The following is a 14,670-nucleotide window of genomic DNA, read 5'->3' as shown; positions in this document are numbered from 1 at the left end:
ATGTAAAAAAACTCACAGAATAGGCTCAGATATTACTCAAATATAACACTCAAAAAATGCACAATACTACTTTTGCATATTAACACTACAGTAACAGATGTTTAAATAAATTTTACAACATTTATTTATAGACTTAGCATCTATCAGCCATGCTAACCTACACAACTTTCTAAAATGCAAGAAAAAAACTACTGTCTAATTTAAAACAGAGGTGTCCAAAAACAAGCTAGAGGGGTGAGAGTAAATTGGATGAACAGCTTTTAGTACAACTGCATTTGATTGAATTGAAATTTAATTCCATTAGAAGGACATTTCATTCCAACCTTGAACCTTGTGCGACTCAAAAAATCAATTTACAAGCTGCGTATAAGCCAGTTACATAGACCAACTGCAGCAGCTTGGCTTAGATGTGTGGGAACACTCATTATCCTTTTCCTTGGTCAAATTAAATGTTTCAAAAGGGTAGTCAGAACTGAGATGGTTTTGTAGAATGGTATTTTAGCGACTGAGTAAATACGCTGTTTGATTGCACTGATGAAGTGACATGAATATTTAATGAGGTCTTCTTTGCCAAGTAAAATTCATCTGAATATTCAGAGCTAGAAAGGGCAGGAAGGTTGTGAGCTTAATGTGAAATCAATCAACTGACAATCTCCGCCAAAACAACTAGGTATGACCTGAGGAGACTGGACTTCTAATACTGAGGCTTTTCAACTATAGGCTATAAATAATTCATAAATCAAAGTGTACCAAGATTTTATCTCAGACCAACACACACAAAAAATAAATAAATAAATAAAAACATCAAATGCATACCTTTATGATGTTACACAAAATAACTATGATAATGCGCAATAATGACACACAATTTTCCAAATGCATGGCATGGTTTCATGACCTCTTTCCTCTGTAATTTACAGCAGTGATCGCTAAATGGACAGGATGATACCAGAAGGAAACTCTCACAAAGAGCTGGATGGGGGATCAAAGGGGTATGTTTAAGTCAGATGCTACTCCAGTCACACACGCACACATGATTTCTAACTGCATTCCCTAACAGCACATCTCACATGCACCCTCTTCGTACTCCATTAAAGTGTCAGAGAGCCCTTGAAGTGTCACCTGTACACCATTAGCTGTTTCATCTAATTCATACAATGCTCTGGGGCCACGGCCAAACAAATATGCCAGTGCTAACATTGGTTTTCAGAAGTCAGCGAGGATCATGTTTGAACATCCTCTCCTAAGAGAGTCATTTTAGCATTCAGATGCCTAACATGTTTTCAAGAACCTGAGCAAGACCTGATGAAACCTCAGAGAGCTTCAAAACAGACTTGCAAAAAGCCTACATATTCAGAAATTTTAATAAAAACACACACCAAAAAGAGCCCTTTAAAATAAATTCTTGTAGAATAAAGAAATATATCAGTTTTGTTTAATACTAAGGCATGTATATCTTAACTAGCTTTGAAGCATTTTAATGCAGTCACCTAGCCATAATTGAGCTGATGTTATGCTGCCCTCTATTGGAAAAGTAGCCTACTTGCAATGATCATTCTTGTGGTAGGTGTTTCCATTTAATTTTTAACTTTAGTATTTAATTCAATATTTCCAATGCTTTATTCATATATATCTAACTGTTCTCGTGGAGCTGTAGGCTAAGCATCAGTTTACACTTAGCCTAACACATCCAAGTATAAGACAATTCAAAGTTGTGGGGTATTAAAGGGTTAGTTCACCCAAAAATGAAAATTCTGTCATTAATTACTCACCCTCATGGCGTTCCACACCCGTAAGACCTTCGTTAATCTTCGGAAAACAAATTAAGATATTTTTGTTGAAATCCGATGGCTCAGTGAGGCCTCCATAGCCAGCAATGACATTTCCTCTCTCAAGATCCATTAATGTACTAAAAACATTTAAATCAGTTCATGTGAGTGGTTCAATATTAATATAAAGCGACGAGAATATTTTTGGTGCGCCAAAAAAACAAATTAACTACTTGTATAGTGATGGCCGATTTCAAAATACTGCTTCAGGAAGCTTCGCAGCATTATGAATCAGCGTGTCGAATCAGCAGTTCGGAGCGCCAAAGTCACGTGATTTCAGCAGTTTGGCGGTTTGACACGAATCCGAATCATGATTCGACACGCTGATTCATAACGCTCCGAAGCTTCCTGGAGCAGTGTTTTGAAATCGGCCATCACTATACAAGTCGTTATTTTGTTTTGTTTTTTGGCGCACCAAAAACATTCTCGTCGCTTTATAATATTAATATTGAACCACTGTACTCACATGAACTGATTTAAATATGTTTTTAGTACATTAATGTGTAATGACAATAAATGTCATTGCTGGCTATGGAGGCCTCACTGAGCCATCGAATTTCAACAAAAATATCTTAATTTGTGTTCCGAAGATGAACAAAGGTCTTAACGGGTGTGGAACGGCATGAGGGTGAGTAATAAATTACATTATTTTCATTTTTGGGTGAACTAATTAGTTAACCCTTTAAATATATTTGTGTAAAGGTATGAGTGTTTATGTAGGCTGTATAGAAACAGGAAATCAACTGAATACATTAAAAAGATACTTCTTTGTTAAACATTAAAAAATGTATTGATAAACAAACAAAAAACAAAACATTTGTGAATGCGCGCGTGTGGATTTACCTCAGATGGTGACGTCCAACTCATTCCGCAATGTCTGTGTCTGGGACTGCGATAAGTAGTTTACTGAGATTCATTTTATTCCGTGTCTTCGCTGCAAAATCGTTCATAAAAGTAAAACAACAGTCCCCATTTTAAATCAAGTGTGTTGTTGCCGCAAGCGAAGCGTGCGCACTTTCAACTGACGCAAACACGTTAACTGACGCGTATTCGTCTGTTTTTGTTCGCGAAGAAATATTAGTAGGCTATACCAAGTAACAAAATTTACGCTTTGTATTGTATTACTCCCCAGGCCTTTTCTATTTATGTATTAATGAGGACTAATTTGACATCAGAGCCAATTATTTAATGTGAAGAAGCTAGAAGAAAACCATGAAATGACTATGCTACTGCTATCACAAAACAGTGCTCGCACTGAGAATGTTTAAAGAAGAGTTTCAATATTTGTTTCTCTTATTTATAAACACATACCTACATCAGACAAGAACAAGATTCCTTACATTCCTCAGTAACTCTTTAGCTAGGCCTATAGCTAAATGTGAAATGCTAAAATTCATATGCCAGTCAAGGATTAGACAAGCAATTTTTCTAATTGGAAGAGAGGCTTTAAATATTGATTAACTGATTTATTCAATTTGAAGACTAAATAATATATATTGATCACTTTATGTCTTCAATGTGAAGATTCATTAGTCAAATGCATTGTTCTTTTGAGTTGTGCCTTTCATAGCTTCCCTTTTTCACTTAATGTTAAGTAGGCCTATCTATGATCAGCACAATAAAACTTCACTCTTCACATGCAGATGTTTTGGTGATTTAGGGTATTTGTTCACAAGTCAATACAAGTCAAGGCTGGTAGTATAAGTAGTAGGCCTATCGTTGGCTTGTCTTGCGCATTACCTTTGTCAGTGCCTTGAACTCTTTTTACTTTCCTCCAGAACCCTTTCTGCATTTTTTTAAATTTACTTTTCCTCTGAAATCTTAGCACCAGGTGGTTTTGTCTCATCAAACCTGACAGAGAGAGTGTGCAAAAATGTGCACACAAATTCCATATACTGGGGGGATACTGACACTCAGACTGCGGGAAGGAGGGAATCAAATAGTTCAAAAGTAATTCCTTTAAGTAAATGAACATTTTCTTGTGTATTAGTTTTTTTTGGTTAAGTAGGCTCAATCTTCTTATAGAAAAAAAAAAAAGAAGAAAAACACAGAGCATTTGTCCACCCATCCATTATCCAAAGAACTTGAGGGTCGCAAGGGCTTACAAGTGTCTGATGTGACACATATTTCCAAATTATTTTGGTACCTCTGGCAAATATTTTATGGGGTGCTACAAAAACTGAGTTTGGTTATTTGAGATCATTGTCCTCAAATGATGAAGTGCTGTTTGTTGCACTGAGGCGGAGAAGACGACGATGCATCAACTGCTCACAGAAGTCATTGAATTGTGCTGCACGCAGTTCTGACAGCAGTAATTTAATGACTTCCTAAGGTTTTTTTTTTTTGTTTATTTTAATTACAGTGGTCATAACCCACATATTTCTTTTCCACACACAGTAACATGTTGTAAGTGTGCGTAACAAAGCTTCTAAGGTTTATGACAGAGGACATAAAACTTGCTATGCAAATTGAACTGGAACTTTAATGACATAGGATATTAACAGTTATCGATTTTTAAGGAAGTCATGTTTAAGATTTATTTTACATGGTCATAAAAAATTCTTGGTGGATTTAAAAAAAAAAAAACATTTAATTCCTGATTCATTCAAGACAATATCATTTGGAATAAATATGTAGGCTAATTATTTGACAACAAGCACATATAAGAGTGGCATTTTCCTCATTATCTGAAATAATTTTGCAACATTTTTATAAAATCTCTTTTATTTTGTTCTTTTATTCACTATGTAAACTTTTCCCTCACTGGAATGCATACAAAAACACTGAAACTAAAACTACACTTTTTAAATTCATTTTTTTGAACTAAATTATTAACTATAGTTCCTTTTATTTTTAATAACCAATATGCTACACATATAATGCATCAAAAAGAAAAGTATTTTAGACATTCTTGTCCATCATGATTATTAGACATAAAAGAAAAAACAGTACTATTTACTGAACAGACCTCCAGCAGTTTTATCTCTGCCATATTTCTTCAAAGAAGACACAATCTTCATTTGCTCCTGTTATAGCTCAGAGATGCTTGTTAAGGCACTCGCTCGTGCTCAGAACAGCAGATTGGTATCCATATCCTCTGTAGGAATGAAAATATGGAGAGAGTTGAAAAACCAACCTGGGTTGTTTATAAAGATTTTGATTTATTTAAAAAGTGTGCATAAATTATGCATTTAAAGAGAATGAATAATAAATTAAAAACTCTTGGAGCTGTTTAAGACGAGACCTTCTAAATACTCCTACCTTCCTTAATGCCAAAGCAGCTGCACCACTCTTTGAAGGAGACTAGTTTGTCCTTGTCAGCATCACACTTTTGGAAAAAGACTGAGGTGCAATGCTCCATGGGAACCAGTGGAACGCGCAGCGGAGCCAGCTCAGAGTGAGTAAGAAACCTGCAACAGTATTATAAATATCCACTGGTGAAAAATGATTCAAGTATTGTCCATTTTGTCAAGAGGACAAAAATGAATTAACAGAAGAAAGAAGAAATGAACATACTTCATGTCCACACTGTTCAATGGGGTTCTATATAGAACCCTTTATGCCAAAAAGGTTCTATATAAGGAGAAATGTCTTAAATGATTACATAAATTCTTGTGTGTTTAACAGGTTATTTATTTATTTTTTCTAGTTATAAAGTATGTAAAGACAAGGCTTAAGCTAGTCCCAGACTAAAATGCTTATCTTAAAATATGTCACTGCCTTTGTTTTGTCCCAAGATGCACACCAGTAATGATTTTATAGGGCCCTAATTGAACTAAGGTCTAATCTGTCTGTGAAACCGGGCCTACATGAATTAAAAAATAAATTAAAACTAAATGAATTAAAACTAAATCCATAAAAAGATCTCTACCTAAAAGGTTCTGCCTGACCTTTTCTTTGAAATCACAAACCAACAGAAGATTCTTAAAGCTACAGTGTGTAATTTTCTTATATTCTAGTGTAATACATCTATATAAGTAAGTGATGTGTAGGCAGATTGTCCCCAAAAGCACACACTGCAGCTTTAAAGCCTCTGTCTCAAAGGCTTGACCACTGACGTTGTGGAGGATACTGGCACCGAGTCACACTTTTTCTGGAAATGTCCCTCAACCACATCCTCACACCAGCTAAAAATATTACCGAACCTCCTGTATAAGTCAGAATTAGAATAGTCTCAGCCTCAGACGTCTTGCCCACGAATTGCCCATGAACTATTCACAAATGCACTACAAAATGATTTGGTAGCTTTAAGCAAGGTTCAGGAGTCAGATATTTTTATCAGTCTTTTAGCCCTGCGTCCGGCTCTGCAAGACTGGCCAATATAAATGTCAAGTGAATGCATGAACTTCATTTTACAGATATAATTGGGATTTCTCTTTTTTCTAATCAACTGAACAATATTGCAAGGAGAAATTTGTACGGACACTCAGCCCCCCACCTGTCTGAAGGATGTTGGTCCATTTGTGCAAACTGCCAGTGCACTGGATAGATGTACATGTTGTAGTTCTTCTCAAAGTCCTGCTGTAGAAGCTCGGCGGTGTGATCGCCTGCATGAAGACGCCTCTCACTCTCATAAATCTTCTGAACCTGTTGAGTAGAGCATTCATCATCAGTAATTCATTCATATTTTAAGGTTTAGATGGAATCAATAGTTATTTTTCAAAGTAGTACATCTACATTGTATATTTTACTGTCAAAAGTTGGGGAGCTGAGTGAAAGTTTCTTGTCTTAAATCTACTACTTGTCTCTTTAGGAGATGTGATATCTAAATAAAAAACTGTCTTTCCAGTATCTCTGATAACCATACCCTGATTCTTTGTTTAGCTGTGAGAAAGCCAGGAGACATGGAGTCATGTTCATATAACTGCAGAAGCACGTTCTTCAGCCAGTCCCGCATGCGCAGAGGGAACTGCACCAGTTCTGACTCTAGACATGGAGCAATAACTGCCAGACAAAACACACAAAATAAACGTTAGGACAAATAAAAATAGACAAAAATTCAACAACAGAAGATATACAGCGATCAGGCATAACATTATGACCACTGACAGGTGAAGTAAATAACACTGATTGTCTCTTGTGGGTGGGATATATTAGGCAGCAAGTGAACATTTTGTCTTCAAAGTTGATGTGTTAGAAGCAGGGAAAATGGCAAGCATAAGGATTTGAGCGAGTTTGACAAGGGCCAAATTGTGATGGCTAGACGACTGGGTCAGAGCATCTCTAAAACTACAGCTCTTGTGGGGTGTTCCCGGTCTGCAGTGGTCAATATCTATCAAAAGTGGTCCAAGGAAGGAACAGTGGTGAACCAGCGACAGGGGTCATGGGCGGCCAAGGCTCAGTGATGCACGTGGAGAGTGAAGGCTGGCCCGTGTGGTCCGATCCAACAGACGAGCTACTGTAGCTCAAATTGCTCAAGAAGTTAATGCTGGTTCTGATAGAAAGGTCAGAATACACAGTGAGCTGCAGTTTGTTGCGTATAAGGGGCTGCATAGCCGCAGACCAGTCAGGGGGCCAATGCTGACCCCTGCAACTTACAGGACTTAAAGAATCTGCTGCTAACATCTTGGTGCCAGATACCACAGCACACCTTCAGGGGTCTAGTGGAGTCCATGCCTCAATGGGTCAGGGCTGTTTTGGCAGCAAAAGGGGGACCAACACAATATTAGGAAGGTGGTCATAATGTTATGCCTGATCGGTGTATAATAAGAGCAGAGGTGCTCAAACATTTTACTACAAAGGGCCAAAAATAAAAATTGGTTGAGGGCTGTGGGGCCAAAAGTTAATGTTGCATTGTATCCAACTATAATATTAAAGTGAATATTTAAAAAAATCTAATTCATTTATAGATATACATAAGGGTATAGAACTTATGTTATTAACTTAAATGGAAATATTAAATAGTAATACTAATTTTAAATGGATAGCTCAGAAAATAGTAATACTAATTTTAATATGGATAGCTCAGAAAATGATTCTGGATTTTGATTGCAGACTTTGGTATTTTGTTAAATCAAAGTTTAGTTTCTGAGACATTGTTGAGATCTCTTCAGAAAATCTATATCTAAAACATATAACATCTCTTCTGACACACAATATTACTAGGGACGTTTCTAATGAGAAATATGGGTTGCTAAAATTATTGCATCACTGCTAATCAAATTTTACCTTTCATGTGCTAACAACTAAAATAAGCATGAAGTGTTTCTCACATTTACAGGATCCAGTGTAGTCCAGGTGAAGTCTGTGGCCTATTTTGGTTCCATCAAGACCACACTTCGTGGCAAAGAGCTGACAGGATGTGTCATATGTCTTATTGTCAGTTCCGCATACCTACAATGAAAATGGAAATGAAAATGTCAACGGCTTATTATTAGCGAATGTTATACCTTTTTCTTTGATCAATATCTGTTACTTAAAGGTTTGATCAGTATTGGAATAAATATACATTTGTAAATAAAGCCATTTTATTGTAATCAGTTGAATTCAAATTAACAAATGAATTTGCAAGATAACACATACTTACATGGTCAAAATCGTTTACACTGGGGGGACATTCTGACGGCTCCTGACACACACAGACGGGTTTGTTCTCATCATTTATTTTGCATGTCTTCCCTCTTTTACAGCGAAAGTTCTCACAGGGGTCTGGATAAAACAATAAAAGAATGTGCAAATATCTGTATCCTCAATTCAGGCATCCACTGCTGCTTTAAAAAGGCTCTCAAAGAGTCATCTAATACAGGTTATATATAACCACCCTGTAAAAAAGCACCAACATTCCTTTGCATCTGTTGGTTTGGATAGAGCCTAAACCAGGGGCTAAGGCTCTCATTGACTTCTTAAGCCAGGTCGGTTTAACAGTCTATGTTAAAGAAAAACTCTGCTCAGCAGATTCCTAATAAGAATTTGGTGCTATGGAGACAGTGCAGAAATAACACTCACCAGCTGGCACCCCCTGTCCACTGGGCCGATGGGTAGGTCGAATGTCAGGGTAAAGCTCCATAGTGGCCCTAATCTGTACTGGATTCATCCCCACCAAACGAGTCTGTAAAGAGACACAACCAATTCTTACAGTCCAGAAATTACACCTAATGGTTTTTAATGGTGTTTTTATTTTACTGTCCAAATTCTGTTCAAATTTCAAACACTTTGGATGGAATACATTAAGAATATATCAAACACATTAAACTCGTGCACCTGCTTACAGTATCCACCTTTTTTTTTTCCTTTCAAATAAGCAAAACAAAGGCACGAGTCCTGTGAAACTCAAATGTGTCGTAGAAACAAGCTAAAATTATGTAGTTCCTTCAGCAGATGCGATTTATATATTCTATTTGTGAATAGTGTATTAAACTGTTTGCAGTGTTTGGTGAATTTACATTTAAAACTACTTTAGCTGAAAAATAATAATTCATTTAAAATAAATTTCAAGTAATCCACTAAAAGCACATATGTGCAGGATATAAACTATTATGGCTTGTCAAAGCTTATAACCTGCTAGTGTTAATCTAGAAAATTCACACTTTTTTATATTTTATAATAACAATGTATGTGTGATGTATTTTGTACCCATTTCCCATTCTTCTTTCTGGCTTTAGACTCTGTGTTTTCAGTGGGCTCCACCACTTTTTCTGGGTCTTTCCTCTGAGCATGTTCTTCATTGGCTTCCATTGCACTGGCTTGGTCACTTTGCATCTTCTCCAGCTGCTGGTTGTTTCGCTGCTTCTTGGCTTTGGTCTTTCCATGTCTATTACTTTCATTCTTCTGCTTCTTCTTCTCCTTCTTTGCCTTCTTGCCACTAGAAAAAATAGTAGTCTCAGGTTCAATGCTGTTCTTCTCATCCTGTTGATCACTCTTCTTTTTTTCATTGTCAGAGTCTTGAAAAGGCTTTTTCAGCTCATCTTGGGTTTGCTCTGCTGGCACTTCCTGCTCCTTTACAATGTCCTCTGAATCGTTGCTGGATTGCCGGGAATCATAGTCCATTGTGGCTGTGGGTATCACATCTTTAATTGTTTCAGGCATGTCTTTTTCCATAGTGTTGATGGTTGAAGCTTTGGCCTCCTCTAGCTTGATGGATAGTGGCTGTGAAGCATCACGGTCAGCTGCATAGTCCAAATCCATTGGTATCTCTGAATCAGTACTGCTGTCAGTCTCCTTTGCATCCTCACCTTCGCTCTTCTCAATTTCATCTTCATTCTCCATTGTAGATTCTTCATTTTCCTTCCCCTCCTCCTCCATCTCCTTAACTTCTTTGTCTTTTTCTGGACCGTCATTATCATCTTCATCCTCCTCCACAATTTCCTCTGCCTCCTCAGAGACCTGCAGGAGCTGAGTCAGTGCCTCCTCACTCAGGAGCAAAGGTGTATTCTTATCACCTTCCTCTGGACCTTCAAGCTCTTCTGCCCCCGCTTGCTTCATCTCCACATGGCTTTCCTTCTCTTCACTCATGTCCTCATTCGGAGAGCTGGACTCAAAAGGCAGAAATGTGGGCAGAACTCCATCCTTACTGTCATGAAGCTTCACTGACTTAAAAATAAAACAATATTGTAAAAAGAAAAAAAAATAAGTATAAATGTTTTTCATTTTACAAAAAAAGACTACATTTAGGGAACATTTTGGGGAACATATAACAGATTCAAAATATTTAAGACAGAAAGTTTTATTTACAAAATATACAAAAAATAAAATGATTCCTGATTGAATTAATGTTCTTTAACAAATTGGTTGAGTGAATAATTCAATGATTCGCTCATAAAGACGGTCATTTGTTTTGTTCAGGTTTTTTTAACCAATCAATGTAACAAATGATTAAAGAGTCAGTAAAAAAATAAATAAATAAATAAATAAATAAAATTATACAAATTGTAAAAAGTCACAATGTTGCTGGACAGCTATTTCAGCTCTCTTGGAATGCTGTTTGACCAATCAAATTTGAGAATTAACTATGTATATATACATAAAATGCATAAATGTGTATACTTTATCAGTATATTTTTTAAATATTGGCACATAGCTGAGGAAGCACATTTCAGTGTAAAAGTATATGTGATAACTTTATCCAAGAAATTTTTTCAGAGGTCTAAGAATAAATTCAGACATTTTTAGAATCACCTGCTCTTGTGGAGCTGGGTTGTGTTTGACATGCTGATGTTTTTCACGAGGCTTACTTTGTACCTAAAAAAAAAGAAAAAAAAAAGAAACTTATCCTTTTGTTATGGTTTATGAAAGTTAAGGCTAAGCTGTCAAACATAGCTTTCATCTTACCAGTTCCTGGTAGCAATAAGTAGGACTAGAGTTGTCAAAAGTACTGACTTCAGTACTGAAATTTTAAAAATATGATGCTTTGAGCGCCGTTGAGCAGATTCGTAAAACACCTCTGACTGGCCATTGTTTACGCGCTCATCGGATATTGGCTACAATGATCAACGCACAGGAGCATATGAAAGCACCCGAAAGTGTTTGAATTTGAAAGTGGGAGCGTTTGAAAGCAGGCGTCTATCAGCGGACTGGTCTGCGATAGACGCCTGCTTTCAAACGCTCCTGTGTGTATCTGTGTTAGCACTCAGTGAAGAGTGTTTTTGAAGCGTTGATCATTGAAGCCAATCACAGACATATCCGATGAGCGCGTCAATACAATGGCCAATCAGAGGTGTTTACAAATCCGCTTGGTACTTTTGACAACTCTAAGTAGGACAGTAGAATGAAGTTTCATGTTCAAAACATGTTTCATCTGCATGACTCATAAAATTACAACATATTGCTTTTCATGTTATCTCCTTCCAGTTTGAGATTATCTTTTCCAAACTTCTCTCTTCATGTTCTAATTTCCCGGAGGAATGCATATATTATTCCAGTGAAGTATTGTCTCTGTATCCTGATAAGGAACTAATGTTGAGAGTCCGCTTACATTACATTCTCCTAGCTGAATTGGAAAACATGCCTAGGTCTTATGATTTAAGTGAGGCATTTTGTCATTTTAAAGCTACACAATTATCCTATCATCAGCCATGGGACTGTGGGATTGATTTACTGCCTAGCAGAACTCCATTTAAGAGTTAGTCTACTCCCTTTCCAATCCCAAGTGTAAGGCAATGGAATAATATATAGCGATGTTTGTGATTAGCTGTGTCAAACCCTCTTGGCTGACCCTGGTCATATATTACAACAAATTTCATTACAGCTTACAATGTTCCTGTTGATTTATCTATACACTTGATATCACTTGATTGTCTCTCTAAAAGCTCCTTGTCTCAATTTCCCAGTACAAACTTGCTTTTTGATCTATGTTCTTGGAAACGTCTCTTGGGTTGGTGTTTGATTCCGTTTGGTTCTTTGACCTTTGGACATGATGTTGTAGTTGCTGAATGTTTGGATCTTTTACTTACATATGCAGCCAGTGCAGAGACCAAAAAGCAGAAGAGAAACAGGTCTTTCTTCATTTCTAGAAAAAAAAAAAAGGAACATATACCAAACATAATTTGTATGGATGTCACCACAGCCCTGTGCCCAATCTTAAAACTTCCTGAAAAACTTGAAGTGACATGATCTCCCCATTCCCTATTCTTTCTATCTAAGAATTCTGCTTCACTGCCCTCTGGGCCGTTCTCACACAGGGTTCAGGGTTCTCAATCTGTATGCTGGACGTACTCCTGTCGTGACACCCCAGCATAAATCAGCCGCCTCAGTTGTCGTGGCAACAGGGCCCAGGAGATGAGCCCTGCTCAAAAGTCACATTCAAAGTCCGGAGGGGCAAAACAAACATCAGAAGCTACTAGACTGGAAAAAGAGTTGACTAAGTACACAAGCTTTTTGCCTCCTGCACAGAGACAATATGCCTATTATAGGCCATGTTGATGTGGACAATGGCTTGGGTGCAATGGTATGAAGATACTGCTCTCCAGAAGATGATAAATAACTTTTCATTATTTAATAAAAATTACTTATTTATTATACTATTTTGCCTGTAAGAAAGAAATGCAAAAAAATCTTTTTAAACATTAAAAAAACATAAATTCTCAACGACCTAAATTATTTGTCCGTGCATATATAAATTCCTGATTATTTATCAAGTAGAATATTTTTTAAATAGATTCAAATAAAACACATAGAATAATTTAAATAAAACACAGAATAGATTACATTTGTACTAGAAGAATATCTAGCAATTAAAAAGTGCGAATGAATGACAATATTTACATTCTTAATGATGACACCAACATGATTTACATCATGCATACAGTATTTGTTTTCTATTTTATTTACTTTTTATATTACCTTATTATTTCAGAAGTGATCATTCAGTTAATTCAATTACAGTAACAAGAAATTGGACATTTGAGACTTACCTGAGCTGTGAGGTTGCTGATAGAAAGAATCTTTAAATTTCACGTTGCAGAAAGTCACCGAAAGGCAGTAAGTCAAAGTACCTCTGACTCCCTTATGCCTCCCCCTCAGCACTGTACATCAGATGCCCTTCATCTGTACTGGGGCACAAAGAGAGACAACCAACTGAAGCTTCAGGAGGGGTGGGGGTGGGGTGAAGAACAGAGAGATGGAGAGTGACACGAAAATACACCGTAATACTTTGAACTAACTTTCCATTTTATTATCAGTTTTGGATTAACATTTTAATTGAACAGTCTAGTTGTGCTTTTCCAAAACTTTTAATAAATCTGTGGGGAAAACAAAGAAGAAACCCTCCTGGTACTTAGCAGATTGTCAGATCTTGAGCATTTGAGCAGCCTCCCAGGGGACTTTGACATTCAAAGCTAAAAGCAGACATTAAAAGCCACCTGTAGATGGCGCCCAGTGCTTTTTGCAGACCTTGAATCTTTGCCAACTGGTTGTTAGTGTATTTTATTAACTGTGCACCTATTTTGGTTACAGAGTATCAGTTTATTTAGCTTTATTTAAATAAAAATAAACATGACACACACACACACACACACACATTGGGTTTTCATGTTTTATGGGGACATTCCATAGACATAATGATTTTTATACTGTACAAACAGTATATTTTATCCCCTAACCCTGCTCCTAAACCTACCCATCACAGAAAACTTTCTGCATTTTTACATTTTTTTTTTTTTTTTTTTTTTTTTTTTAAAAAAGGATCTTAAAGGATCACTAAAAGTTCACCCAAAAATGAAAATTCTGTCATTACTTACCCTCATGTCATTCCTAACCCATAAGACCTTCATTCATCTTCAGAACACAAATTAAGATATTTTTGATGAAATCCAAGAGGTGTATGACTCGTCCATAGACAGTATTTTAACCACCACTGTCAAGGTCAAGAAAGGTACTAAAGACATCGATAAAACAGTACCTTAACAACCTTAATTTTATGATGCGACGAGAATAACAAAAATAACAACTTTATTCAACAATTTCTTCTCTCCCATGTCAGTCTTCTACGCTGTTGATGTAGTGAAAGCAGTGCAGAGCTTCCGTGTTCTACATCACAAGGCCAACTCATTATTGGCCGGCTCCTGCATCAGCATCACAAGCATGAGTCGTGGTGCTCATGTTTACAGCATAGGCCAATACTGAGAAGAAATTGTTGAATAAAGTTGTTATTTTGTTTTGTTTTGTTTTTGCGTACACAAAAAGTATTCTTGTCACTTCATGAAATTAAGGTTGAACCACTGTAGTTACATGGACTATTTTAACGATGACTTCAGTATGCTTAGTATGGGAGTACCGCAAGGTTCTGTACTTGGCCCTCTGTTGTTTACGATGTACATAAATGACTTAGCAAATTGCTGTCTGGGTGTCAGCTGCCAGATGTATGCTGATGACACTGTCGTTCATGTGTCCACTACAACACCCAGCC

General features: G+C 36.7%; 1 protein-coding gene across 1 annotated transcript; it reads right to left on the bottom strand.

The window, feature by feature from the left end:
• Positions 1-4,535: 4,535 nt before the first annotated feature.
• Positions 4,536-14,352, bottom strand: sparcl1 (SPARC-like 1). Its single transcript, XM_051894232.1, has 11 exons — positions 13,178-14,352; positions 12,218-12,273; positions 10,944-11,006; positions 9,402-10,358; positions 8,775-8,877; positions 8,356-8,477; positions 8,042-8,162; positions 6,637-6,773; positions 6,268-6,416; positions 5,091-5,239; positions 4,536-4,926 (listed from the first exon to the last, which is right to left on the bottom strand). The coding sequence occupies exons 2-11, from the start codon at positions 12,269-12,271 to the stop codon at positions 4,898-4,900; spliced, it is 1,884 nt and encodes a 627-aa protein (XP_051750192.1). The 5' UTR covers positions 12,272-12,273; positions 13,178-14,352; the 3' UTR covers positions 4,536-4,897.
• Positions 14,353-14,670: the final 318 nt, after the last annotated feature.

The sequence above is a fragment of the Ctenopharyngodon idella genome, chromosome 1 (genome assembly GCF_019924925.1).
Source record: "Ctenopharyngodon idella isolate HZGC_01 chromosome 1, HZGC01, whole genome shotgun sequence".
Lineage (NCBI taxonomy): Eukaryota > Metazoa > Chordata > Actinopteri > Cypriniformes > Xenocyprididae > Ctenopharyngodon > Ctenopharyngodon idella.
This window is presented reverse-complemented; position numbering and strand designations above follow the sequence as displayed.

Coding starts and splice junctions, on each gene's coding strand:
- sparcl1 (XM_051894232.1), bottom strand. CDS start 12,271: ATGAAGAAAGACCTGTTTCTCTTCTGCTTTTTGGTCTCTGCACTGGCT. Junction 10,359..10,943: donor ACCCAGCTCCACAAGAGCAG/GTGATTCTAAAA, acceptor TTTATTTTTAAG/TCAGTGAAGCTTCATGACAG. Junction 6,774..8,041: donor CTACACTGGATCCTGTAAAT/GTGAGAAACACT, acceptor TTTGTCTGGCAG/TTATTGCTCCATGTCTAGAG.